The sequence below is a fragment of the Neomonachus schauinslandi genome, chromosome 8 (genome assembly GCF_002201575.2).
Source record: "Neomonachus schauinslandi chromosome 8, ASM220157v2, whole genome shotgun sequence".
NCBI lineage: Eukaryota > Metazoa > Chordata > Mammalia > Carnivora > Phocidae > Neomonachus > Neomonachus schauinslandi.
Window position 1 is genome coordinate 30908744 of NC_058410.1, and position 27506 is coordinate 30936249.

The following is a 27506-nucleotide window of genomic DNA, read 5'->3' on the forward strand; positions in this document are numbered from 1 at the left end:
GGTCATAATCTATTGTGTTCATCAGAAGTTTTAAAAGGCTATTTCGTGAGAAGGTACTCATGATACTCCTCCATTCTGGCACTTCCACCAGTTAAAGCGTGTCCAAAAATGAAGCAGCTAGTACAAGAATGCATCACTCCTAAAAGAAACCAAGTTACATTTTGTACAAGTATTTGTGATTAATACTGAGATCAACCAAATACTGGCCAGGAAAAGATACTACTTCCTGAAGAATATCAGGTAGCTTCAGCCACATATTTGTATTCATTCTGTTATACTCATTACATTTACACTGAATAAGAGATGGGAAGAGAACTGAGAATAAACTATTAATATTCATCATATAAATTTCTCTTTGTGGTGCTATCGTGAAGGATATCTACCATTTCAATAATAAAAATATCACTATGGGATTGGGCTTGTGTCATATAGGAGAGATAGAATGAAAAATTTTTTGAAAAGTCAACAAATATGTAGGATTCTAATGCATATATTAATTTTTATGATATTATAGAAATAGGTTAATGATTATTAGAATTTTTTGTTTGCATAATTGCATACATTACTGCACATATGTGGTTTACTTTTTTTTTAAGATTTTATTTATTTATTTGACAGAGAGAGAGAGAGAACAAGTAGGCAGAGAGGCAGGCAGAGGGAGAGGGAGAAGCAGGCTCCCTGCCGAGCAGGGAGCCCGATGCGGAGCTTGATCCCAGGACTCTGGGATCATGACCTGAGCCGAAGGCAGCCGCTTAACTGACTGAGCCACCCAGGCGCCCCTGTGGTTTATTTTTTTAAATTTACTCCCTGACGTTATCGGAATTCACACATTCAGTCTGGGATCTCCAATCTAAAATCCCACACTTGTTATTCTCTAAGTCTTCCAGACTTTGTGCCCTGCCCAACTGATGCTGATAACCCAGGGAAGAGTCCTGCCCCACTCTCCCACTACATAGAAAGCACTGTTGAGAAACCTTGTTTATAGCTCTGTGGTTTATCTCTCACCTCCTACAGGGCAGGGATTCGTGTGTTTATCTTTAAGTGTCTACTGTATAGGCTGGTGCCTGGCCCCTAATAGGCACTCAATGAATGAAGGTGTTGATACATTTATTAGGTTGAACCAAATGAAATTATCATTTTTGTAAGTCAAAAATGATCAAATAGTGGTAGCTCCATAAAGTCCAAAATACTATCTTTTAGCAAATGGTTAATTACCAAGTGCGTACTTGGGAGGCAAGAACAGTTCTAAGTAATTTACTTATATTAATTAACACACTTTTCACAAACACGTCCTATTGCAGGTACTTTTATTTTTCTGATTTTGTAAATGTGCAATCTAAGAAACAGTGTAGATACAGTGTAGTTAAATAAACCACCCAAGGTCAAACAGCCAGTACATTTCACATGGGGATTATTAACCACTGTGCTATAGTCTTTGACATCTATTTTTTTGAGCAAATAAACAGTATATACTGAAAGTATCAGCATAAACTTAAGATATTAAAAATTAGATTTTCTAGTTGTTTCCACTGAAAGGTCCTAAACACAATGACATTCCAGTAGCAATGAGCACATCTAGAACTCTGATCTTGTTTATAAATGTCTTTTCCAACCAAAAGAAGCAGGGCTCCCTGAGAAAACTGGCTGGTTCCAGATCTAGTTGAAGGGGTAATACAAAGCAAGCCTGGGATATCTTACTCTGAAAAGTAAAGATGGACTCAAAACTTTAAGTGGGGTATGTCAAAAGGACACAGGAGTTGGCTTGAGAGGTACCCACTTAACAAATTCAGGACAGTTACAGTATCAAAAATAATGACTATAAAGGATTAAAACATGTTTAATTAGAAATAATCCATGAGACCACAGTAAGAGAAAAAAGGTAGATAGGTCAGAGAAGAAAGGTCTTCTTTACAGAAAAATGGCAAATAATATATGTAGAAGAAATAAGAGATCTTAAAAATCACTATTTTGTAGTTCTCAGGGTAATTGCTAATTCAGGCACTTACCACTAGTGGATGCAAAACCCCTGTGAAAGGCTGTTGGGTCTTCATGCAGCCTGAAGGTCTCTGCCCCCCAAAGCTGGTGAGCAGACACCATGATGCTGGGCTTGGCCTCAACCCCTCATCTGTTTACAACTTGATACGCCAGCAAGAACTTCTATGGACTAGATGTTTAGAGAAACCCTTCCTAGTAAGGCAGATGTAAAAATGTTGTACTAAAAGTTAAGTATCTTTTAAAGCATGGCTGAGATGGCAGGAAAGTAAGGGAATTCCTCAGAGGACAAAAATGAAGACTGGAAAATTTGGAAGGGTTAATGACCACAGGCTAGGGTTTGCCTTGGAGTCAGTCAATCCCCAGTGGACTCAAACTTGGGTTTAAATGAGGCAAAGCTAGGAGTCCAAACAGAATGAGATATTAAGATCTAGGACACTCACATCAAGGTGGGATCCTTGAATGGCTGCCTCAGTGATGTAGTAGGAAAAGCCTCATCTTGCAGAGGGCAGTGATAGGGCCACATGCCTATCCTGACCTTGACTTAGATGGGAAAATAAGATAAAACTTTCTTGAGAATTCCTAACCACAAGCTCACAATCACTCAATTTGAGAATCAAAGTTCATGCTACATGGGTTGCCAAAAGAGCCTAAATCAAAATTTAGTTTAAATTAACCCCAGATGATAGAGCTTCTAGGCATCTGGCAAGAGCAAATTCTAATTCTGTGAAGGAACATATTTTAAATTCAGGTCCCACAGGATTCTCACAGATAAAGTTCAAAACAACATGAGCTCAAAAACAAGAACACAAACACTAACCAAAAGAAAGCTGGTTATAGCTAGACTAATAAAACCAAACAGACCTCAGGGCAAAAGGCATTTGATAAAGATATTAACATATACTGATATAAATTAACTTTTATTAACTTAATTTACCAGAAAGAATTAACAATTCTAAATATGCATGGACCCGGTAAAATAACTTTTTTTTTTAAAGATTTTATTTATTTATTTATTTGAGAGAGAGAGAGAGAGAGAGAGAGAGAGAAACAGCATGAGAGGGGATAGGGTCAGAGGGAGAAGCAGGCTCCCTGCTGAGCCGGGAGCCTGATGTGGGACTCAATCCCAGGACTCCGGGATCATGTCCTGAGCCGAAGGCAGTCGCTTAACCAACTGAGCCACCCAGGCGCCCCCCCGGTAAAATAACTTTAACATGTATAAAGCCAAAGTAGAATTGTAAGATAAACCGATAAATCTACCATCACAATGAGAGATTGAAACACACCCATCTCAGTAATGAAGAGAATCAATGACACACTACACACCCACCTGCCAAAAAAATTGATAAGTTAATCACTAAAAACCAGTAACATGGAAGCTGTGAGCAACATAATATGTCTACTTTAATGGACATACATGGATACATATTAGATTACAAATGAAAAAGAAAAAAAGCCAATCAAAGTGCTGAGAATGGTTAGTCACTTAGGGGAGATAAAAAACCTACCCCGTATCATATAAATACTGGACTCCTGATTTCCTTCCAATCTTTCCTCTTGAAGATTTTCTTATCTTAGTGCTTAGGGTCACAAAACTTATAGTCATCACTGACCTTCTCTTTTCCTCCCACCCCACACCCTATCCATTAGCTTATCTTATGGGCTCTGTTTGAAATAGATTTAGAATCCTAACACTTTTCATCACTTCCACATCTACTACCCCAATCCAAGCCATCATCATCTCCTGTCTGAATGACTGTAATACTCTCCTAACTCGTCCCTCAGATCCTTTCCTGTTCTCCTATGGTCTATTCTCTATCTAAAATATAAATCACAGTATGTCAAAAATATATGCTCACATCTTTCCAAAGACTCCTCATCTTCCTCAGAGTAAAGCCAAAGTCATGACCAAGGCCTACAGATTTTTGGCCCCATACTACCTCTCTTGATATCACGTCTGATCTCCTCCCTGTACTCATTCTGCTTCAAGCACCATGGCCTCATTTTGTTCTATGATCATGCCAAGCAAGTCCCCATCTTCAGAGTGTTGCATGTGTTGTTTCCTCAGTCTAAGGGTGTAATAGCATATTCTAGCATATACTCCCATGGCTCATCTTTTCACTTCCTTTAGACCTCTGCAAGGAGGTCTTCTCCTAGAGACTTCTTTGATCATCAACCTATGGAAAAATGTATGCACACCTCTTTTCCCATCACTTTCTATCCTATTACTCATCCTTGCTCTTTTTCCAATAGCTGTAGGACACATGTATATATTTATTTTCTTCCTTCTTTCCTTCTTTCTTTCTTTCTTTAGAATATGAAATATTTGAAAGCAAGATCTTGAGGTGTATTTTTTCCACTGGAGTATTTTCAGTGCTTGTAACAGTGTCTAGCACATAGTAAGTCCTCAGTTAATCTTTGTTTAATCAAGTCATCAGTAAATAATAAATACAATATAGCAGAATAAACAAAAACCATAGGTTCAGACAGACTTGGATTTGGATCCTGTCTTTGCCACTTGCTATGTGAATTTGGGCAAAATCCTAACCTCATGAAGACTCCATTTTCTCATTTTAAAAGGGGAATATAAATACCTAAATTGTAATTATAACTTTTTCAAGGATAAAAACTGCATGTATATACAAATATTTAATGTATATGAAAAATTATATATCATATATAAAGCCCTGTGATTTATAATTAGTAAATGCTCAAGAAGCAAACATTAATTTTATGTAACTTGGAAAAATCTCTTTGATCACAAGTTTTCCATGCATGGCGTATTACAACTGAAAATATTAACTTTGACTTAACAATAAGGAAACAAATAAGTAGATTAAAAATTAGGCCAAAAACCTCAACAGACACCTTACCAAAGAAGCAATACAGATGGCAAATAAGGATAGGTCATTAGAGAAATGGAAATTAAAAAGAGATGCTACTACACACCCACTAGAATGACCAAAATCTTGTAACACCAAAATCAAATCTTATAATACCAAATGCTGGTGAGGATGTAGAGCAATAGGAACTTTCTCATTCACCATTAGTGAGAATGCAAAGTGGTACAGCCACTTTGGAAGACAGTATGGCAGTCTCTTACAAAACTAAACATGTTCTTACCATACATTCCAGCAGTCATGCCCCTTGGTATTAACCCAAAGGAGTTGAAAACTTATGTCCACCCAAAAACCTGCATTTAGATGTTTACAGCAGCTTTATTCATAATCGCCAAACTTGGAGGCAACCAAGATGTCTTTAAGTAGGTGAACGGATAAATATGCTGTGGTACAAGCAGATAATAAAATATTATTCAGGGTTAAAAAGAAATGAGCTATCAAGCCATGAAAAAACATGAAGGAACCTTAAATGCAATTACTAAGTGAAAGAAACCAATCTGAAAATCCTACATACCATGTGATTCCAATCATATGACATTCTGGAAAATACAAAATTATGGCGACAGTAAAAAGATCAGCAGTTGCCAGGAGCTGGGAAGAAAGGGACAAACAAGTGGGGCACAGAGGACTTCCAGGGCAGTGACAAAACTCTGTATAATATTATGAAGGATACATGTCATTATACATTTGTCCAAAACTACAGAATGTACCACTACAAGAGTGAACCATAATGACCCCAAACTATGGACTTGGGGCAATTCTGATGTGCCAGTGTGGGTTCATCAATTCTAAGAAATGTACCCTCTGGTGAGGGATGCAAATGATGTGGGAGGCTATGCGTGTGCCAGGGTAGGGGGTATGTGGAAAATCTCTGTACCTTCCTCTCAATTTTGCTGTGAACTTAAAACTCAAAAAATAAGTCTTAATAAAATAAAAATGTTAAAATATTAACTTTGAAACCATTAAAAACCCTTAAATATATTTAGAATTATACTTACTATCTGGTGGAGGATGAGAAATGTTCACTCACACTGTCTAGGTATATTATGCAAGAGCAGAAAAAAATTTACCCTGGATATTCAAATAAGTGAAAAAGTTAAGTAATGTTTAATCAATGCAATGCTGAATAGTCTTTTTTAAATGGCAAGACTGACCTCTTTTTTAATAATAGGCAGTTTATTTCAATGCTGAGTGACAATATAAAATGCAAGTGACCAAAAATATCCTCTTCTTATTCTCTAGCAGACTAAAGCATAGTGTGGGTTCCACATTGCTAATTCGAGTACATGTAAATCACTTGCAAGGATTAGCTTGTGAATAGCCTACCTATGAATACTTTACAGGTAAAAAGGACCTTTCTAGTTTAGATGATGACAATGATAAAGGTGATCCCCACAATGCCATAACAGTTATATTTACAGAAAAATTTATGGCTTAGAAAGCAGTCTCACTCTGCCCCCCTTGGGACAGGCAGGGATGAACATTACAGGTGAGGAAGGAGGCTCAGGGGAGTCAAGGTGCTACAGACAAAGTGACAGGTTAACTGGAATACTGAGATGGGGGCTAGGAACCATTTTTCCACCCCGAAGTCAGTGTCCCTCCTAAAACACTGTTGTCTTTTCTTGTTCTTTCATAAATTATAACCATAGTATTCCATCATCAAGCATTTCTGAGAGATTCTTGGTAACAGAAAATTTACCTATATCTCAAGTATTTTACATATAAAAAATGGAAAATAAAGTCAATAAAATACATTTATATTATATATGTATATGTATTATATACATACATGCATTTCATTATGTATATTATATACACTCTACTAAGTCCATATGCATATTTGTGTGTGGATTATAATAGAAAAAAATAGTGCTACAGGTGATATGGCCTCATAAAAGACGGTATTATTCCCTTTCAGGGCATATATTTTTTTAAATAAGTAAAAACCTTCACATCTTTTAATGGACTTTTAGATAAAAAAAAAATAGCATAGTTCTCTGATCACAGATTGGAAGTGAGGTCATGACAAAGACAGAACTGAATTTCTACAAAATAAAGTGAGAGAAACTGAGGACACTGTGGACAAAGAGAAATCCAGAATACCTAGAGAAGATGTGGAGATGCAACAGGGATGAGAGAGAGACCATGGGAATCTGGAGCAGGACAGAGACCTCCAGGGAGAGATGACCAGTGACCACTGATGACCACTGAATTTCTATAAATTGGGTTGTGTGACAGGAGGTCTCAAGTTCTTTATTAAATTTATTTCACTGTACTCACTCTAAAACCTCCTCCAGTTCATAAGTATCTGCCACCGAAACTGCCTTATGATCATTGGAATAGAGCAGCAGTAACTCAAAAATTTGTGGGCAGTGTGAGGCAAAGCTATGTGGGAGAGAACAGTGCCCTCCTGGTCTAAGAGCCATGTTAAAGATCCAGACAAGAGCAGAGAAGAAGGCAGCTGTGTGGACTGACTTATGAGCACAGTGGCTCCAACCTGCTGATTTGGGAAAGCTGGAAGATTCGGGGGAATAGAAGGCATTGAAGCTACAAACATGTGGGGTACCACTCCATTGTCTTGTCCGCCCTGTTCTGTTCACTGACCTGAATATGTGTTTCTCAGACTCTAAGATCTGTAAGAGTATGATCTGCAGATTCTAATTTGAGAAATATTAAGTAATTAGGTTAAATAAATAAATGTTGACACTTGTGGATCAGTTGGCACTAATAAAATATAATTAAAAATGCAAACCACAGTACTAAAATTTCAGAGAGGTACTTAGTTATAAGGTCATGGGTCATTCACAGGACCCAAAAATGTGCACAGTAATTGTTTGCTCAAATATATAATACTTTAGAAGTTTTTCTAAAGAACTTGAGCCCCACTCCCTCAAGAAATATACCTACAGATCCCTAGGTGAACAGATCCCACCATGAGAAACACCGTTCTGTATCATTTTTCAGTCATAATGGACATAGAGTCATTTCCATTTCAGAGGCATCCTGTCCTCCAATCCAACCATGACCCAAAACTCACATATACTTCTCTTTCTTCTAACCTGATTTCTAACCTAATCACTTTAGTAGAATCATACTCTTACCTATTCCCAGGATCTCTACATATGCATGTCAAGTAAGCACCTGTGAAACAGTCATTCTATAAATTCTATAGAAGGCACCATCCTACAGGCTGTGATAGATAAAGAGTAAGGCATGGGCGTGCCTTAAAGAAACTTAAAATTTGGGTGTGAAGGCCTAAGAGTCACAAATTAATATACAGTCTACCATATAACTCAGTACAGTGTTCTACAACTTGCACTCATTCTTACATTGCTTTGCATTTCTAGGATATATTTTACAGTGACTCGTATTTTATGATGTTACCTTGCTTCTCAAATTAGGGTTTAGGAAACATGCTCAAAAAAAATCACAGGATTAAATACAGCACCTCTTCTTGGGGCATGAGTTTCACCTATGTTTGGGGCTAGGGGAGAGGCAATGCTTGAGTGAGAATTTAACTATTAAGTTTTTTAAATTTTACTTTATATTTTCCCCTATAAAGATATAATACAGAGAAGAATACAAAATGTGAATGATTTTTTTCAAAATCAATCATAAGCCTTCCATGAAGTTTCCTTTGAGATTTTCTATGGACCCCTATAGATTCCATCCTCAACTTAATGTAAAGAGGGTAAGTGGGATCTACTCTCTCAGTTGCTATTCAACATTGTACTAGAGGTCCTAGCCACTGCAATAAGGTGGTAGAGAAATAAAAGGCATTTTGATTGAGGAATAAAAAAGTAAAACTATTCACAGACAATATGACTGTCTACACAAGAAAATCCAATACATTAGAACTAATAATTATTTGGCAAGGTTGCATAATAAAAGATCAATATGCAAAGATCAACCTATTTCCATATACAAGGGATGAACAATCAGAAATTGAAATAAAAAACTTTCACAATAGCATCAAAAATATGAAAGACTAAGGCATGCATCTGAGCTGTGCAAGACCTATATGCTGAAAACTGTTAAGACACTGTTGAGAGCAGTTAAAGAAGACATATAAACGGGTCAGAAGACTCAGCATTCATTGTTAAGATGTCAATTCTCCTCAACTAATATATAGATTCAATGCAATGTCAATCAAAGGGTTTTTTTTTCTTTTTTTAATTAATAAACTACTAAGACCAAGAAAATGCAGGACTTAGGCTGGAGAAAAATACCTGCAAAGTACATATTTGATAAAGAATTTGCATCTAGAATATAGACATACCTACACACACACACACACACACACACACACACACATTCACACAGAAAGTTTGCTATCTATAAAATATACCCCAATAAAAACTTAAAAATTAAAACAAATAAGGCAATCTCTAGTTTCAGAAGGATTCTTATCTCACTTAAAAAAATCAGTTTTGAGAAGCATGAGATTATGTGATCCTTAAGGTCAGGAACTAAAACTTCTATTTTTTTCTTTCCCTTCCACCAGGGACTGAAACCACACGCACAAGGCTTAACAGATATAACTGAATAACTCAATTCAGAAATATAATTATCTCACGAGCAAGCAGCCTGGAAGGAGGATGTGTCAGGCTTGGCAGCTCAATAATTTCCTCAAGGATGTAAGTTCTCTCTGTCCTTCTGCTTGGCCATCTTTAGCATTCTGGCTTTTCATTCTTAGGCTTATCACCTCATTGTCAGAGAATGGCTAACGCATCACATTTTCCTGCCACAGCCTCCAGAGCAGTAAGCGATGCAGGATGAGAGAAAGAGTCCTTCCTGTGGCTCTCTATTTAGATGAAATAAGATCTTTCCCAGAAGTCCCTTGGGTCACTTGCCCAAGAGCAGACCAATCATTGTCAAAGAAGACTAAGATTACCATAAATCTGGCTTCAACCAATTAGACATCTAGGACAGTGAGTGGCCCTCAACAAAATCAGGATTCTGTTAACAGAGAAGAAAAGAGGTAAATGACTGGCAGGCAACTGAAAATGTCTTCTACAATTGTTGACTAGTAAACAGAAATCCTGAACAGCTTTTTACATTACTTAACTCTCTACTCTTCATATTCTACTAAAGAAGCACGAATATGAACGTTTGTTTATTCAGAGTCTCCCTCCTCTCAAAACAAGCATTTCTGGTGGTTTATAAAACTAATGATGTAATGTATGGTGATTAACATAACATAAAAAAACAAGTTAAAAGACATAAAAAAAACAAAATAAAATAAGGGTAAATAACCTAAGCCCAACTGAAAGAAAAAGAGAGCGAAGTATGGCATCCTTGCTGGTAATTGTGAAGTGTGCCAGAACACAGTGTTTGAAAACCCACCACTGCCACTGAGCACATAATGATTTCTGAATCTTAAATAAAAATGGAAAGGAAAACATGCTTAATCAAATAGGTCTTGATGTGGACAGTACAGAATATGACACAGTCACTTCCATTGCAATGCTTATCATTTCACTTTTTATTAGTGACATTTTCTTCAGAAACAATGGAAGTTAGTTCACACTCCCTGTGCAGTAGGGCCCGATAGTTGGGTTTAGTGTGAGAAGCCTCAGATATATTTTATTGAGATGAGACATCCTGGCTAACCATTTTCTATGTATTATAAAATACTGGAAAATGAATATGACAGGGATTCATGTGGACTCAAATTGGTCTGAAATTTTTAGTGAAGGTTTCTCCTGCGTGACTTTGAAAAAAATTCATCAATAAGAGTTCCCTACGCTCAAAACTTCAACAAATGTTGTAGCTGAAAGCTCTGGGACATGAAAAAATCAAGTATGCTGGAACACAGCCTGAGACTCAAAAACCTAGCTTGAATCATTGTTCTACCACCAACCAGCTATGGGTTCCTGAGCAACCTCTTTAATGCTGTTTGTCCTTAGCTTACTCTGATTACACCTATGAAATAATAGAGTCAGACAATTTGGTCTCTGCAGTCTATTCAAGCTTTAACAAGCAAAGAATCTGCCAAAGGGGCAACATTTAGAAAAAGGACAAAACTATTTAAATAATTATACTTAAATTCCTAAGAGCTTTTTAATATACATCCAGACACCAAAGGATATTTTATAATAATGTTTCAGAGTAAAAAAAAAAAAAAATCTTAACAAAAAAATTTTCCTTTTCCCTCAATTCCTAAATTTGTTACTTGTCCCAGAGACAGAGAAAACCAGGCACTGGGAGTACACTTTCCTCCCAATTCCTTGCATAGGTTGATACACTCAACCTAACAGAATCTAACAGCAAAGCAACTTCCAGTTTAAGATTCCAATATTAACATTCAATCCATGTTCATGTGACAAACAATATCCCAAAGTCTTTCCATTAATTCCTTTAAATCTCAAGCTTGACATTAAAGCTTCAAAAATGAAAATAACCCAAATACATTTCCAATGTCAGTGCAATAAACAATAAATGAAGGGAAAAAAATAAGTCTAGTATCCAAATATTTAACCTATTATAAACCAGAGGTACTCCTGGGTGGCTCAGTCGTTAAGCATCCGCCTCCGGCTCAGGTCATGATCCCAGGGTCCTGGGATTGAGCTCCACATCGGGCTCCCTGCTCGGGGCGGGGAGCCTTCTCCCTCTCCCACTCCCCCTGTTTGTGTTCCCTCTCTTGCTGTCTCTCTCTGTCAAAAAATAAATAAAATCTTAAAAAAAAAAAAACTATTAAACCAGAAATGTTCAGTGTAAAGTTTACTCCCTTGAAGATTAGCAAATTCCTTCAACATTCTAAAATAATTATACATAAACTGAAGTTATTATTAATGATTCCTGATTTACTTCTGCACAGTAACTTAGGCACAACAGAACGCGTCTGAATCGACCACAAAGTGAGCAGATACCATTACTGTAAGTCCCATGCAAATGTTCAGCAGATGGCATTCCAGAAAGACCTCTGAGCACCGATGGTAAGTTACTTAAATATTAAATACTTCTTCTGATTTTTCACAAAGGGTTTCAAATCATAAACTCTTTTCCTAGGATAATATAGAAGTTCTTTAATTTTGAGTGACTTTCAAAATCTAAGATATTAAACAAACAAACAAAATGAGAAAAAGGAAAAAAAAACAGCCTAGCTGGGATCCCAGCCAATGAAAACTAAATTTCATAGAAAAAAAATAAGAAGTCCACAATCTCACAATGAGGATGGAAACAACCACCCCAAACATGGATCAGTGCAGATATTATTATACAAATCGGAGTACTGGAGAAAGGAGGTATAGTCAGTCTTGGGGTGACTGGAAGAGTCTCATGAAAGATACACAGGCACACAGACTTAATAGTACTCTGACATTATTTGTCTCTCTCATCTCATGCAAATGCTCTCAAAACTGAAGTTGTAAAGGCTTTTTATTTTATTTTTTACTTTATTTTATGGACATTCAAGCTCACTTCCCTTAGTACTGATATCTGAAACACTGTTAGAACCTGTGACATTTACTCTGTATTTTTCATTACTGAATGCCCTAACTAACTATGGCTATATATAGTTAAGCAATATAGAAAAACATATAATGTTATAATGTCTATCAACCTGGCAAAGTTCTGCATTTAAAAACCACTGATCACACATATGGTAGTTACTAAATACCTATATTTTATAAAATTTGTGAAGTAAGAAAATTTTGAGGGAGACAAGAGTTAGGTAAAATAAGAGTATGAAACTATAAAGTATAAAGACATCCTGAGCAATATGAAAAACAACCATAATATATTTTTCAATCTTTGTTAAGTATTTTAACTTCCTGTGCACAACTTTAATCTATTGTTTAATTCCGGGTCAAAATGAAGTAACCCAAATATGCACTCTGTTATATAAAAGGCCCAGAGGATGAAATTACATCTCTCTCTAATAAGGTCCTTTGAAATCCTATACTTAAGTAACTTTGCAGCCAAATTATTTTTCTTCTGTTAATGCTGATTGAGCAATAAATAATAACTAGGAGAAAAACAAACATGTAAAATAAAGTGTTTCACACCTTTGCTTGAGCTTTCTTAATTGACCCCCATCTACCAACTTTCATACAGGCTCAAAGGAAGGCAATTATTTCCTCAGCCTCTAAATAAAGCAATAATTCAACTGTAGTTTTCAGGGGGGCAGACTTTAATTTCAACATGTTAAAAAGCTGTATACGAAAGTATGCAAATTTTAGTGTTGAGGTTGAAACAAACCAAAAAATCTCATTTCACAACACAGTGCTGTTGTGATGGCTTAGCTTGATAAGGTGCTCAAGCTTCTTAGCCTCCATTTTTGCATCTGTAAAACAAAGGATTTGACCAGTGTAACCTCTAAAGGTCCCACCACCTGTAGAACAAGTCCGCAGTCTTCCCTAACAAGCATGGTAATATGAAAAGGAGATAAACTGGGCAGGACACAGTGCAAAAGAAGTGTGAGTGTGCTTTTGAATCTTCCTACAGATCCTGGTGTAGAAAAACCAGCAGAGACCCTCAAATCCACCTAAGCCATTTTTTAATGAAAAATAACTGATATGCAATATTTTATTTGTTTTGGTGCACAACACAGTGATTTGATATTTATATGCATTATGAAATAGTCACCACAATAAGTCTAGTTATCACCTGTCACCATACAAGGTTGTTACAACCCCTTTTTAAATCAGTAGATTGAAAAATAAATACCATCTATTTTATCGTCTTCAGTCTACCCCTTCATATTATTTCTGGTGTAACAGATCTGTGAATTAAGGATAAATGTTAATAGAAAATAAATGGACACAGATCAAAGTTTTTTTCTTCTTATGTATGAAAACTTGTAACATTTCAAAATTTTGTTGTTGTTGAAAGCATGAGTCAGGGAGGAAGACTAAAAAATATAGAGCATTTTCCCAGCAGATACACCTCATGGTTTATATTGTTGGCTCAGGAGCCAGACTGCCCAGTTAAAATCCTGCTCCCCCACCTGCTAGCTGGGTGACCCCTCCCCTATAAACTGGCAGATAATGATAGTGCCCACCTCATCAAGCCATGAGAATTAATTGAGTTGATATACATAAAGCACTTAGAAAGCCCAAGTGAGGACTACTTAAGGGTTAGCTGTGAGCCTCTGGGGCTCACAATCCAGTTATAATCCACTGGCCATGTGTGTCCACTGTAGCACTTTGGGCAAAATAATGAAAGCCAAGGAAAGTAAGTAGGCAATGTTTGTCCTTCCTTTTTTAACTCTTGTTTATTGTTTTTGCAGACCTTCTACCCTGCTCTCCTGGTTCCTGCCAAGAGAATTAACGTAAACTTAACATATTAACTCTTGTAGGGGTATTTACATTCTACAGAAGTCTGGGAGAGAAATCAATCCTCAACCCAAGAAGATATGAAACGGTAGAATTTCATGTACTTTGAGACAAGTACTTTTTCAGTCTGACTCTATTGTCAAATTTGACACAATCACATCTAAATAATAGGCTCTTCTTTTCATTGGAAATACTGATATCCAAAGAAAACACAGCAAGCAGTTTCTTCCAGAGATGAGAGGCATTTTCATTAACCACAAAAGTGTTTGTTTTCTCTTGTCTCTTTTTAATGGTTTCAATGTAAAAAAAAAATAAACTTCCAATGCTAACAACACATAGTCTTTAGTCCTAGCCAATGTGACCTACTTTGCTAAAGGAAAACTGAAAATATCTCTCAATAATCTATGTAATTGAGTTCTAAGAGATCCTCTACCACTTTTTAAAGTAATAGCTATTGCTAATCTTTTTTATACCACTTAAGTATTTAATCCTACCATGCTTCCATCCACTTCCTGATCTTGTCTGAACAAATGCACTTCCCTCCTGTGTTACTAAAAAACAACAAATGTCAGCAAAGGAGAGCACCTTGGAATATTCAAAACTACAGGTATTCTCTACCATTTTCAGAGTCAGAGAGTGCTCTCCCTCCCCCATCCCAACGTTATCTTCTTCATTCTGACCCCTGCTGGGTTCCATTGTCGCTTCTGCAACCACCTGAGCCCACTGTGCCTTTGCCCATGTCAGCAACCACACACAAGCTTCCTCTTGTTTGGAAAAAGGTGCTCCCTTCAATTACTGTTCTGTTTCTCTTTAAACACACAAGCTTTCTCTTACTTCCTCCTCTTCTCTGGACTGAGCCTCTGAGATGTCTCTTCTTACCACAACTCAAGTGAGACTGTATTTCAAAGTGCCCCCAATGACCTTCTAATCAACCAATGAGAGAGCTTTTTTCTCAGTCCCCATTCTGCTTGACCTCTCAAAATGTCAGATAGTGATGACCAATTCCTCCTAAAAATTATCTTGGTCCTTAGCTCTGAAAACAGTATTATCCTGATCTTCCTTCTGTTACCCTATCCCTTCTGTCTCTCCTGACCCATCTTCCTCCTTCTGCTTCAGAAACATGGTATTCTTCCAGGTTAATCCTCATAAACCAGACATCATTTCCTCCTATGTACAGCACCTCAAGGAAAATACTGTTCTGCTCAACATGGCCAGCCCAGACATCTCTTCCATGGTACAACAGAGCCTCCCTGGTTGCTAGTTTGACACGTTCTCTACAGTTCTAAATTCAAACACATCTTTCTTTTTCCTTAAGTCACTGACACTTACTCGTGAACCCTCTTACTAGTATCTCCTAAACTTGAAACTCCAGGATAATCCTTGCCTTTCTTTTCCTTCTCCACATCCACCATTCACCATTCCTCTTATTCACTCTGTTTGGCTGGTTACCAAGTTCAGCAAAGCTTTCTCTTCAAGCTCTCTTCCTTGATTCTCTCCTTGCTTTCTTTCCACTGTCACAGCATTAGTTTACACCAGGAGTTGGCCAAGTATGGGCCACAGCCTGCCACATGTTGATGTAAATAAAGTTTTATTAGAACACAGACATGACCATTCATGTATGCATTGTTTATGGCGGCTCTCACACTCCACCAGCAGAAATAAGTAGTACGGAGACTTGATGGCCAGAAAACCCAAAATTATTTCCTGTCCTGCCTTTTACAAAAAAATTTGCTCCCCTGATTTAGGCCCTTCTCAGCTCACACGTAAACTGCTTTAAGATCTCCCAAACCATCTTCCATGCCCAGTTTCACACCTTGACTAATCTTCCCACCATCCGCTTAATTTTCCTAAAACATCATTTAAAAATATTACTCTCTTGCTCAAAAATTATGTAACTTTCCATTACATCCAACATAAGAGTCCCAAAAGACAGTGCAGTATCTTACACATCTCTATACTTCATATAGTGACAAGCATCATGCTGGACACGAAGCAACATGTAAATATCTAAGCTTGACTTCAAAGATCTTTTTTTAGTCTGGTCTGAGGATTTCTCAGCTAGATTTCCCACCACTCTCCATCTTCATTCCCACAAAGCTTCTGATTCAGAAATTCTAATTCATCCACAGTTTTTGTACAGAACTTATTGTCTTCTATTTTACACTTCGGAGTCTTCACTCCTGCTATCTGACAGGCCAGGATAGGTCTTCTTGTGTCCAAACAATTCTTTCCTCTTTCAAGATCCAGTTAAGGTATAACAGCCTATCATAATTCTTTTCTTTACCTTTCTTAAACTGCATAGTACTTATTATTCTCCACTGCTAGCTTGGCAATATTGTTTTGCTTTCTTACCTAAATTCTGTATGAATGCGTTTGCTTTTTCATCCCAGTTCCTTCAACAGTTTAGTATAGCATATCACAGTAAATGTTCAGATAAACTTCCTCAAATATTTTGCAGGGAACAAATACATAAGCAAATAACTCACTGAAAGCAGACATAACAAAGACCAGTGATTCTTGCCTCCACCCAGAAGACATTTGTCTACATCTATAGCCATTTTTGATTGTCGCTAAAGGGAGAAAGTAGGGGAGGGAAATGGGAGCTACTGACACCTAGCGGGCAGATACCAGAAAAGCTTCTGCACATTACACAATGCACAGGACAGTCCCCCACTGCAAAGAACCATCTGGCCCAAATTGTCGATAATGCTGAAACTGAGAAACCCTGAGGTAAGTCAATTCTTTGCTAATTCGTAATGCCTAGAAGCCTCATATCTACAAACACAGCAATCAGAAAATAATAAATATTTGTTGACTGATTTCTAAATATTTATGGCATTGTTACTTGGATCGAAGCGCAAAGAAGTGAATGACGTCTCAATACTTATTTAGCTGTGTCTCTTCCTTGAGAGAGGCCAACCCAGTAACCAGTAATGCAGATATAATATGTGATTTTTGGAAAATTTGGAAGAATCATATCGAAAGAAAACTTACTAATTGTGGCAACATGCAAGTATGGCATAACTCAGTATTTATAGGTATTATGATAGTAAGATCAAGCAACCACCTTAAGTACACTGTTGTCTCTTTAACCTCTAAACGTGTGTGCCCCAGAATTCAGTCCTTTTAGTTTGTCTCTATCTAGGCTTACTCTCTTGGTGATCTCAACCAATATTATTTCTTTAAATATCACAGATACACTGAAGCCTCCCAAATTTATATTTTGAGTCCAACCTTCTCTCCTGAACTCCAAATGGTTACATCTAACTGACTTCTTAACATTTCCACTCTTATGTCCAGTATCAGGTCAAACTTAATATGTCTCTATGAACTCAGTTTCTTAATATACTCCCAGAAATCTGTCCTCCACACAGTGTCTCAGTGTCTCAGCCATCCAGCATCATTCGATCTTAGGGTTCCGCCATCTTGATCTGAAGCGTCCTCCTCATTCTTCATGCTAGGGGAACATACGGACCAAAGAATCATGCAGCAGCTTCTCACTGCTTCCACCTGGAAATGATACACACATCACTTCCCTTTGCATTTCATTTGCCAAAGTCCTATGGCCCTATCTAAATGTAAGGAGGCTAGAAAGTGTAGTTCCCAATGCACCAGAAAAGAGGAGTATGAAACAGCATTGGTGAAAACACAGTAATGTCTCTGCTTCCATGCCTAAAACTGAACTCCTGGATCTCCACCCTCAATCAGTTCCTTCTAAGTTAACCTATCTCAGTAAATGCCATGTCATCCTTCCCATTGCTCAGGATGAAGACCTTGAAGCCATCTTTGACTCCTTTCTCTCACAACTGACATCTAACCCATCAGCAAGTCCTCTGGCTCCACCTTCAAGACATACCCTGAATCCAATCACTTCACACCACCTCCCCACTACTATCCTGTCCATTTCACATCTGGATACTTCCAACAGCCCAGTTTCTACTCTTGTAATCACATACTGTTAATTTTTAACACAGCAGGCCGGGTGATCTTTTAAAAACTTAAGTTACATCATGCTGTCCCTAAGCTCAAAACCCTCCAACTACTTCACAAGTCGCTGAGGTTAAAATTCAAGCTCTTAAAATGGCCTAAGAACCCCTACGTAATCTGTACTCCTCTATTTCACACTTCCAACCCGATTACTTCTTTATTTCCACCTTGTTTTCTCCACCACTGCCACCAACATCAGCCTCTTTCTGTTCTTTGAACATATGAGCTATGCTGCCACCTCACAGTTTCATAGTTGCTGTCTCCTCTAACCACAAACCCACTTTCCCCACATACCCACAGGGCTCATTCCTTCACCTTCTCCAAATCTTTGCACAAATGCCATTTTCTCAGTAAGATCCCCCTGACTCCTCTTCCAAAACTGCAGCCTTCCCTACCCACCTAACTTGCCCCCAGATCTTCCTATCCTCCTCCCTACTTTATCTGGTTTTCCTCCTTACACTTACTATTACCCAACATACTCTACTTGTTTACTATTCATCTCCCCTAACTAGAATATAAGCTCCATGTGAATAATATTTGTCCATTTTGTCCACCATGGATTTCTAACATCTAAAACTATGCTTCAAATATAGCCGTTCTTCACAAGTATTCACTAAATAAATTAGTTGCCACTGTCCAAAACTCATTTTAAGATAACTTTAGAAGCCAGGGGCCTGGGTGGCTCAGTCAGTTAAGCATCTGACTCTTGGTTTCGGCTCAAGTCACGCTCTCATGGGTTGTGAGATCAAGGCGCACATCAGGCTCAGCGCTCAGCAAGAGGCTGCTTAAAGATTCTCTCCCTCTGTTCCTCTCCCTACTTGTGCACCCACGGGCATGCTCTCTCTCCCTCTCTAATAAATAAACCTTTAAGCAAAAATAAAATAACTTCAGAAGTCGACATAACATCTTACAATCTTATATTAAACTAAAACTGGGGGGAAGACAGAAATGGTGTTATATTTATCTTTTAATCCTCAGTTCAGCAAATTTCCTGAAAGAGAACAAGGAATCTTTAAATATTTCTTTAACTGAATTCGTCGAATTGTCCTTCAATTTTCATACATTCTGCTATCTTATGACTGTCTGTTCAAAATATTTAGTAATGAAGATCGTACAGATTTGTACTCATGGGAGAATAACTTCTATTTCCCACCAAGACCCAGGGTATTTAAACATTTGCTCTTTATTTGAATAAGCTGAGATCAAGTTGAGTTTTAATGCATCAAATGTATTGAAGGGTCTGAAAACCATTTAAGTTGATCAAAGCAGGTAAGATAATACATTTTGCAGCATAGATTCTGGAAGAAGACTACATAAGCTCACATCCATCAGCACAGCATTCTAGCTGTCACAACCTTGAATAAGATCTCCAAGTTCACCTTCAGTGTCCTCTTCTTTATTTTTTTTTCCCTTTAACTTTATTTTTTTTATTAACATATAATGTATTATTTGTTTCAGGGGTACAGGTCTGTGATTCATCAGTCTTAACACAATTCACAGTGCTCACCATAGCACATACCCTGCCCAATGTCCATCACCCAGCCACCCCATCCCTCCCACCCCCCTCCACTCCAGCAACCCTCAGTTTGTTTCCTGAGATTAAGAGTCTCTTATGGTTTGTCTCCCTCTCTGGTTTCGTCTTGTTTCATTTTTCCCTCCCTTCCCCTATGATCCTCTGTCTTGTTTCTCAAATTCCTCATATCAGTGAGATCATATGATACTTGTCTTTCTCTGTTTGACTTATCTCGCTTAACATAATACCTTCTAGTTCCATCCATGTCACTGCAAATGGCAAGATTTCAATTTTTTGATGGCTGCATAATATTCCATTGTATATATATACCACATCTTCTTTATCCATTCATCTGTCAATAGTGTCCTCTTCTTTAGACTAGAGTTATGACAGAGCCTGCCATGTGGGGCAGTTTAATGAGATGAGTCACATAAAGCACTACCAAGGAATACAAGCTCTTTTCATTAGCCAACATTTTCCATTTGCTGTATAACTTACAGCAAAAGTTACATTACATCAATTGTCCCATTTCTCAGAATTATTAAAGCATGAAAGAAATAGATTACATTTCTATCATAGACAGTTATTTTCATTTTAATTGTTAAGATAGAATCATTGGACAATCAATAGACCATATGTAAGTTGTAAATTCAGATAAGAGACTTTTGGTACCTAAAGATGTTATGGCTCTTATTTGCACCTCTACTCTCCAAACCAAGTGCTCAAAGCTGCTGACAACTATCCAGCCCCGGATCGGTAGGTGTGAGGCTCTCTGCCACTCCTCCTCCTGACCAAGTCCATGGCAGGCTGCACTAAGTTGACAATGTTTCTCTTCCACTGAGCCAGGAGGTAGCTTTAGGTTCCTTCTCAACAGGGGCAACTGCTACCAACTGATCACAGGTGACAGAAGAAAAGCCTAACATTTACTTTCCACATCATGGCAAATAGTATGCAATCACAATCCATATTCTGTATAATATGGGGCTCTCCTTCTCTGTATACAAGTGTATTCCAAAATTTGTGGAGAGGTTTTAATAAAATTAAACTATAATTTCAGAAGGTCATAGAAGATAATTCATGGAATCTTCTTATGAATCCTTATCAACTCATGCAAAAATTTAGAGATTCAGAATTAGAAAATTATGCAAATTGAAAGAGTAAGCCTTAGTGACTAATAAAAATTAAAAATTAAATTTACTGTATCTAGTTTTTAGGTACTCTATTATATAATTGCAAAGTAAAGATATAATTGGTAATTAGGAGTTACAACAGTTTTGAAAGTGGTTTAGCATTAAGCAAAATTCGAATGAACTCTGAAACATACTGTCCAATTGGATGGTGCAAAAAATACATGCTGTGAACATGATTCCTTTGACTAGTTTAAAGGCCAAGTTCTTCCTAACAGATTTGCAGCCTCTATAATCTGATTTTGGTTAGATTAGAATAAAATACATTGTATGATAATGCTCAAACTGATTTAGAGTATCTAAGAAAAAAAAAGCAATAAAATAATGGGATTCCAGGATTTTGACAATGCCACATTATCAAAAATGAAAAATCAATTTAAACTGAAGGTAATCAAAATAATTATTTTATAGCATGGTGTTGAAACACTGACAGAAATTGGTGATTCTGAAGCTCTATATCTAAAGGATAATTTGGCTGACATATCAATTCCATACAACAGCTAAAAACTATCCAAAAGACTCAGAAAAGAGCACAGGTTTTAAAGATGGGCTAGGAGCTATAATCAAAAATGAGCCACAGAATCTCTAAGAACAGAGAGCTGAGGAATAATCTAAAGTCATTTACTATTTTAAGGGAGACAAACTGAGACAGAAAAGAGATTAATTTATTAAACTAACTCTAGAATTTTAATTTGCATTATTAAGTTAGTAGATTTGATGCAAAATTAAATACTATCAGTATCTACAAATATATATAAACTTCTAAAAACACTGCTGCAACATATATCTAAGACGGATCGAATGGATGTGAATTTAGACCTCACTAACCGAAATATGTCGTCAATAATGAGTTAAGTGATTCAAGGTAAGTGTAACAATGTTGACATTTGTAGGAATATTTAAGCCCTATTTAATGTCTAATATTAGGGAATGCTATCCTACAGTAAAAAATTCATTCTCCCTCAGTCTGCTTAGTACCCATTAATGCTTTATTCCATAACACAAGTACTTAAAATTCACAAGCAACATTTTTTTTCCCGAACTTCTAGCTTGACGATAAATTTAGGCAATACTCCCTCTCACTTTGATATGAATGAATAATGTGAGGGAAAAAAAATCTATGGGAAATCATCAAAATAGGACTTCAAGATATCTCAATGTGTAAGGATAGTATAGAAGCTATGAAAACAACAAATATTGCTCAGTCTTTATTTGAATACAGGGAATATAACATATTTCACAGTATCAAAGGAACTTGTGATTATTAGTATAGATACTGCTATGTATAATTTAGATTCATATTTATTTCTATTAACAACATTTAGTTAAAAACTGTAGTTATAATTGGATATAAAACTGCTTCTAAATAATTATGAAGTTCTAATATAGAATTTCAGACAAATATGAAAACTAAACCTTACTTTAATTGCTGACCTCTTAAAATTCCCTAGATGCTCTCAGCCAGACTGCAAAATAAGATCCAGATAAAATGCAAAAAAAAAAATTTAAGAACCACACTTTGTTTTGATTACATGCTGTTAAGTGAGTATTATATGTTATGTGCAATTTTTAAAAAATGTAAGTGAAACATGAATTCATGAGTCAGTAATCCATTTTGAGAATAACATTTTGGCTTTCTAAAATTCATCAGGCTATTCAATAACATACTTTAGCATGTAACAGTATATAAAAGCTTTTGAAGAAAACATTCATTAAATGTCAGCAAGAATTGTGCTAAGAAGTAAGGATACAAGATGAACAAGACTCGCTATTACTCTTAAGTACTTTATAATCCAGTAGAGAGGTAAATAAACAGATAAGATTTCAGTTCTGTGGGGTAAGTCCGGGATGGAGGTAAATGTCATTGGCAGCACCTCGTAGAGGCCCCTGACCCAGCAAGGCTGACAGCCTGGGGAATAAAGAGGCACTCCAGAGGAACTGTAACCCACACTGAGTCTTCCAGATTTACGAGGTACCTCGGTGGAGCAGAGACCCATCTGGGAAGAGGTTACAGCGCTAGCAAAGACACAGAAACCTCAGAGAACCTGCAAGATTCCGGGAACCAAAAGAACCCAGAAAGAATACCGAAGAGATAGAGGTAAGCAATCAGTTGCTTCTGTGGGCTTCACTGCATGCTTGGGACTTTCTCTTGAGGGCAAGAAAGGGCCTGTGAAAGATATTAAGTAGAACAGCAACATGAGCAGGTATGTATTTCAGGAAGACCACTCTAGAAGCAACTTAAAGCAGAAAAAGACAGTCAAGAGATAAAACAGAGATCCAAAATAAGAGCTGGAGCAGAGAGAACAGCTTTGAGAGATAGTAAAATTTAAGAAGAGACAGGAGTTTGAAATAGGGATGAAGGAGAGAAGGATGAGTCCCTGCTTTCTGATTTAATCCACTCTGTAGCTGAGGACGTCATCCTCAGAGGAGATGAGAAGAACTGAAACAGAAGAGAAAGGGAGAAAAATTGGGAGAGGAGAGCTTGTGAGCTCAGTTGTCATATGCTGAGTTTATAAACCTATGCACTTCCAGGCAGGGCTATCTGCCAGAAGGTAACTGGATATGCAAGAATGAATGCATACTCTTTAAAGTCCATCTGAATATGTCAGGTAATTGTAATAACAGCTAACATTTACCAAGTTTCTACTCTAAGCAGGGCATATGCTAAGCCTTTCATATAACTTCTTTTTATTATCCTCCCCACACTACATATGAAGAAGAGTTTAAGTAATTTCCTAATGGTTACAAAGTATTTAAGTGTCAGGGATTTCTGATTTCAAGTCCTTACCCACTACACTATGCTGTATCATGCAAAATCCATTACAGGTTTTAGGACCAGATAGACATGGGTTCAGTTCTAATCACTGCTACTTAACAGCCAAGTGACCTTGACGCTCTCCAAGCCATAGCTTATACCCCATCTGTATAATGTATAATGGTGACCATAACAATTACATCACACGATGTTAAGGATTAGAGAGAAAATATGGAAAATGCTAGATTCAATCTATATGTGCAATAACTGGTACCCACTGTTATGTCTATGCCTAGAGAAAGAATTCCTCTATGATCTGAGAAAATTTCCTTTCATCTTATTATGAACTTTCTTTTAATTCTACTCTATTTTTTCTATATCTTAATAAAGGCTAAGTATCATTTCTCAAAATATTTGAAACATACTTTATAAAATTTAATGTCATTTAAAGATTTCACTCAAATAGAAATCATTTCAATGGAAAGGGGCTGATTCAATTTTTTTGACATTTCTTATAGTGATGAATGTCAAAATAAGAAAACCCCAAAGCCATAAGTCATGTCGATGTTCTGGAAAGAGCTTTGGACTTGGAGTCAGAAGACCTGTGTGAAGTCCCAACTCTGCCGTTTACTAGCCATGGCATCATGGGCAAGTCATTAACAGTCCCAAGGGTCCCTCAGTACATGTACAAGATGCACAGATTGGCCTATATGTTCTTTTAAGTCTATGGATGCTGAAGGAGAAAGGCTTTAGGATCTTTATAAAACCAAAGCCCTTAAGTCATTAACACCTGACACAAACTTCAGGCTTCCTGTGTTTTAAACCAAAAGTGCCCACTCTTTGATGGCCTATCAAACCACACTATAGATCAGGAGCTCCCAATCTGACTCTGACCAGATGATAACCCTCAGCTGGAGAGTTCAATGTGAGGTGCCGGCGGCAGGGGGGGGAGTGGGAGGGGAGGAGTGGAGAGCATTCTTTCCTTTTCTCAAAATCTCCCCCATTCTCACCAAAAGTTCAGTAGCTGAGTTTGAGCTGAGAAGCCAGAAGGTGACACTAGATTTCTGGTTTTCAAACCTGGATGCACATTAGCAACACCAGGAACTTAAAAAAAAATTGTTTTTAAATGTTGAGCTCCGTAACCCTAAAATAACATTGGAGGAAACTATGTATGATTTACAAATGCTCGGTTTCACTTTGTAAAACGTCATATGAAGCATCTTGTGTAATAACCTCACTCTAATGTTAAACATAAGAACATAGTCTCTTTAACCTCCACTACACTGAAAACAAATATTCTTGAGGATACACACATAAGTAGATCACCCACTCCAGTCTGCAGGGACTGCACCTGCATTATCTCTGAAAGTTCCATGTCCCGAGCAACCCCAGGGTCTCTGGAAAACAGGGGTAGTTGGTCAATATCTCTCTCTCACACACACACACACACTCAGGCACACATGCACGCAGGCACACATGCACGCATGCACACGTAGGCACACACGCACACGTGCACACAAACATTTAAGTAACCTTCAGTGTGTCAGAACAAAGTATAGATCAACAGTGGCTCTCTCATGAAGCAGCACCACTAAAATGACATTATTCAATCAGGTACATACATGGTCTCACTTACAGACCTCTGACGCTACTGGGATCCATAAACAGGCAATCGCGTGGGTGACATCATCATGCTATCATCCATTTTGTTAGAGTCCACACTACGATAACCAGCATTCAAAAAAATAACTCCTTGGAAGCCCCTGCCTCCTAATTGCTATTTGTCTAGTCAGGAAATTTTTGAAGAATAACATCTCTACCATTTGACAGACTTTTTTTTATACTTTTATAGTTTTGTATTTTTTGTTACATTTTTCTATAATGATGCCATGGAAAATTAAATAATTTTACTTTATTTAAGATAATATACAATGAAATTAGGCAATGGTTGTGTCTGTTTGGAAATTAAAGACTTGGTTATCATCTTTTCTTTTAAATGAAATATTTTTAAAAACAAATTAACTTGAAATGGCATGTATTCACCAGAACATATACTCCTCTGTATTTCAAAACCAAGCTCATCACGGAAGTATTTTCTAGAACCACATTATTATACACAAATGCACTCTCTTCTGTTGCCTCTAGGAACATCAGATCCTAAGATCAAGTCATGATCATACAAGCTACGAAAGAATAGCATCGATCTGCATAACACACCCTTGGTAGGTTCCCATGTCTCCTTACTTGTGACATCGCTGGTTGTCTATGAGAGGAAGGGCTTGGGCCATGGTTGGCTGTGGTGTGCGAGTGTGAGGAAAGACCTCGCACTGACTTCAGTTCCACCCACTAAAGCATTAGTGCCATGGAGACCCTACTAGTGAGTTAGGAGCAAAGGCCCTGGAAACCCTTTCCCTTTGAGAAAAGCAGAATCTTAGAGTGACTGCCACCAATCTTGTGCGTTCTTCACTCTGCAGAGAACTAGCAAAATGAGGAAGCCCGTGAAAGCACAGGAGGACTGTGGCTGCCATCCCTAAAATGAACAAGAGGCATGCTGGTAACACACCTTCTCCTGTTATGCTTCTGACATTCAACACTACATGCGCTATCTAAGCACCTTGGCAATAAAACCAAATAAAGAGGGTGTGCAAAATTGTTTAGACCGTCGAAAACACTTGAAACGATTTAAATGCCCTAGTCTTTCTACCACTGGCTTTCCAAGCAGACAATCAAGGGAGACCTCAAAATGTGACATCATTAAGCAGGAATGGCATACATTTCCAAAGGTCTGTTTTATGGCCTTAGAAGAGAATTCAAAACTCAACTAAAATATATACTTTTAACAAAACTCTTGATTTTTATGATATATTCCTTTTAGTATGATTTTGAGTGGGTTTGCCACAACTTTTTTCAGCAAACTTGAGACTGAATAAGACTTACTGATTGCTCATTTAAGTCCTGGGAGTCTTCCATGTGGTTTTCTCACTTCTCCAGCCACCTCCAAACAGAAGCAACTTCCTTCAATTAAAAGTGGACGATCTAAAACAAAAAGATAGAAACAAAGAGGAAAAATGAAAAAGTTATTTTTTTATTTATTTGCAAATTACCAAAGCACAATATGATTTATGTGATAATGGATAATCCATGAGAGCATTATTTTCAAAGAACAAAACTCATTAATGTTATCTCCGTATCTTATAGACCTAATGATCTTGAAAATCACATCACGGTAAAATTGGAGTATGTGAACAGCTACTCAGGAATACTATAAACAAAAACATCTGAGGACAATTTTGGAGACACGGTCTATAATAAACTATTTTGCTGAAAGAGATCTGTCATTAAGCAATGACAGATTAAAAATTAAGAGTCTGTATTAATTGATCACCTTCTGAAGCACATGAATTGAGAAAATACAATGTGTATCTTAATATGACAGCCTGCTATAAAGGAAAATTTGCCTGAATTACCAGATGACCATTATTCAGTTTTAAAGAATAGAAGGTCATAAAATACATGGTCAATTTTAATTAGCAATAATCACGCCTCAGATAAACCTCATTGGCTATAATACCGCCACTGTGCAAAGCTTACATGGTCAATTTTAAATAGAGAATAAAAATAACACTATTACAGTAAAAAAAGGTATTACAAACATATATGGGAAGGACAATTCATTAATAAACCATAGTGAGACAATCAGTTAATTATTCAAAAAAAGTTCATCTTTACTCCATACCATATATTTAAAACCTTCCAGGCAAACTGAAGTATAAAAAAGCTCCAAGAAAAACAGGCATAATTTCTTTTAATTCCCAGATGGAGAAAGATTTTGTAACACAAACAATGGAATACAAAACAAAAAAGCCAAATAACCTCTTGAATCCCCTCACACCT

General features: G+C 37.1%; 1 protein-coding gene and 1 pseudogene across 1 annotated transcript in view; both read right to left on the reverse strand.

Moving 5' to 3' along the window:
* EYA4 (EYA transcriptional coactivator and phosphatase 4) overlaps positions 1-26643 on the reverse strand; it is a 235112-nt gene extending 208469 nt beyond the window's left edge. Inside the window, exon 1 of the mRNA XM_021693330.1 lies at positions 26550-26643. Within this exon, the coding sequence (XP_021549005.1) occupies positions 26550-26582 (33 nt within the window). The 5' untranslated portion in view covers positions 26583-26643. The remainder of the gene's footprint in view (positions 1-26549) is intronic.
* Positions 26644-27070: 427 nt separating this feature from the next.
* On the reverse strand, positions 27071-27200 carry LOC123325534 (annotated as a pseudogene).
* Between the last annotated feature and the right edge of the window lie 306 nt (positions 27201-27506).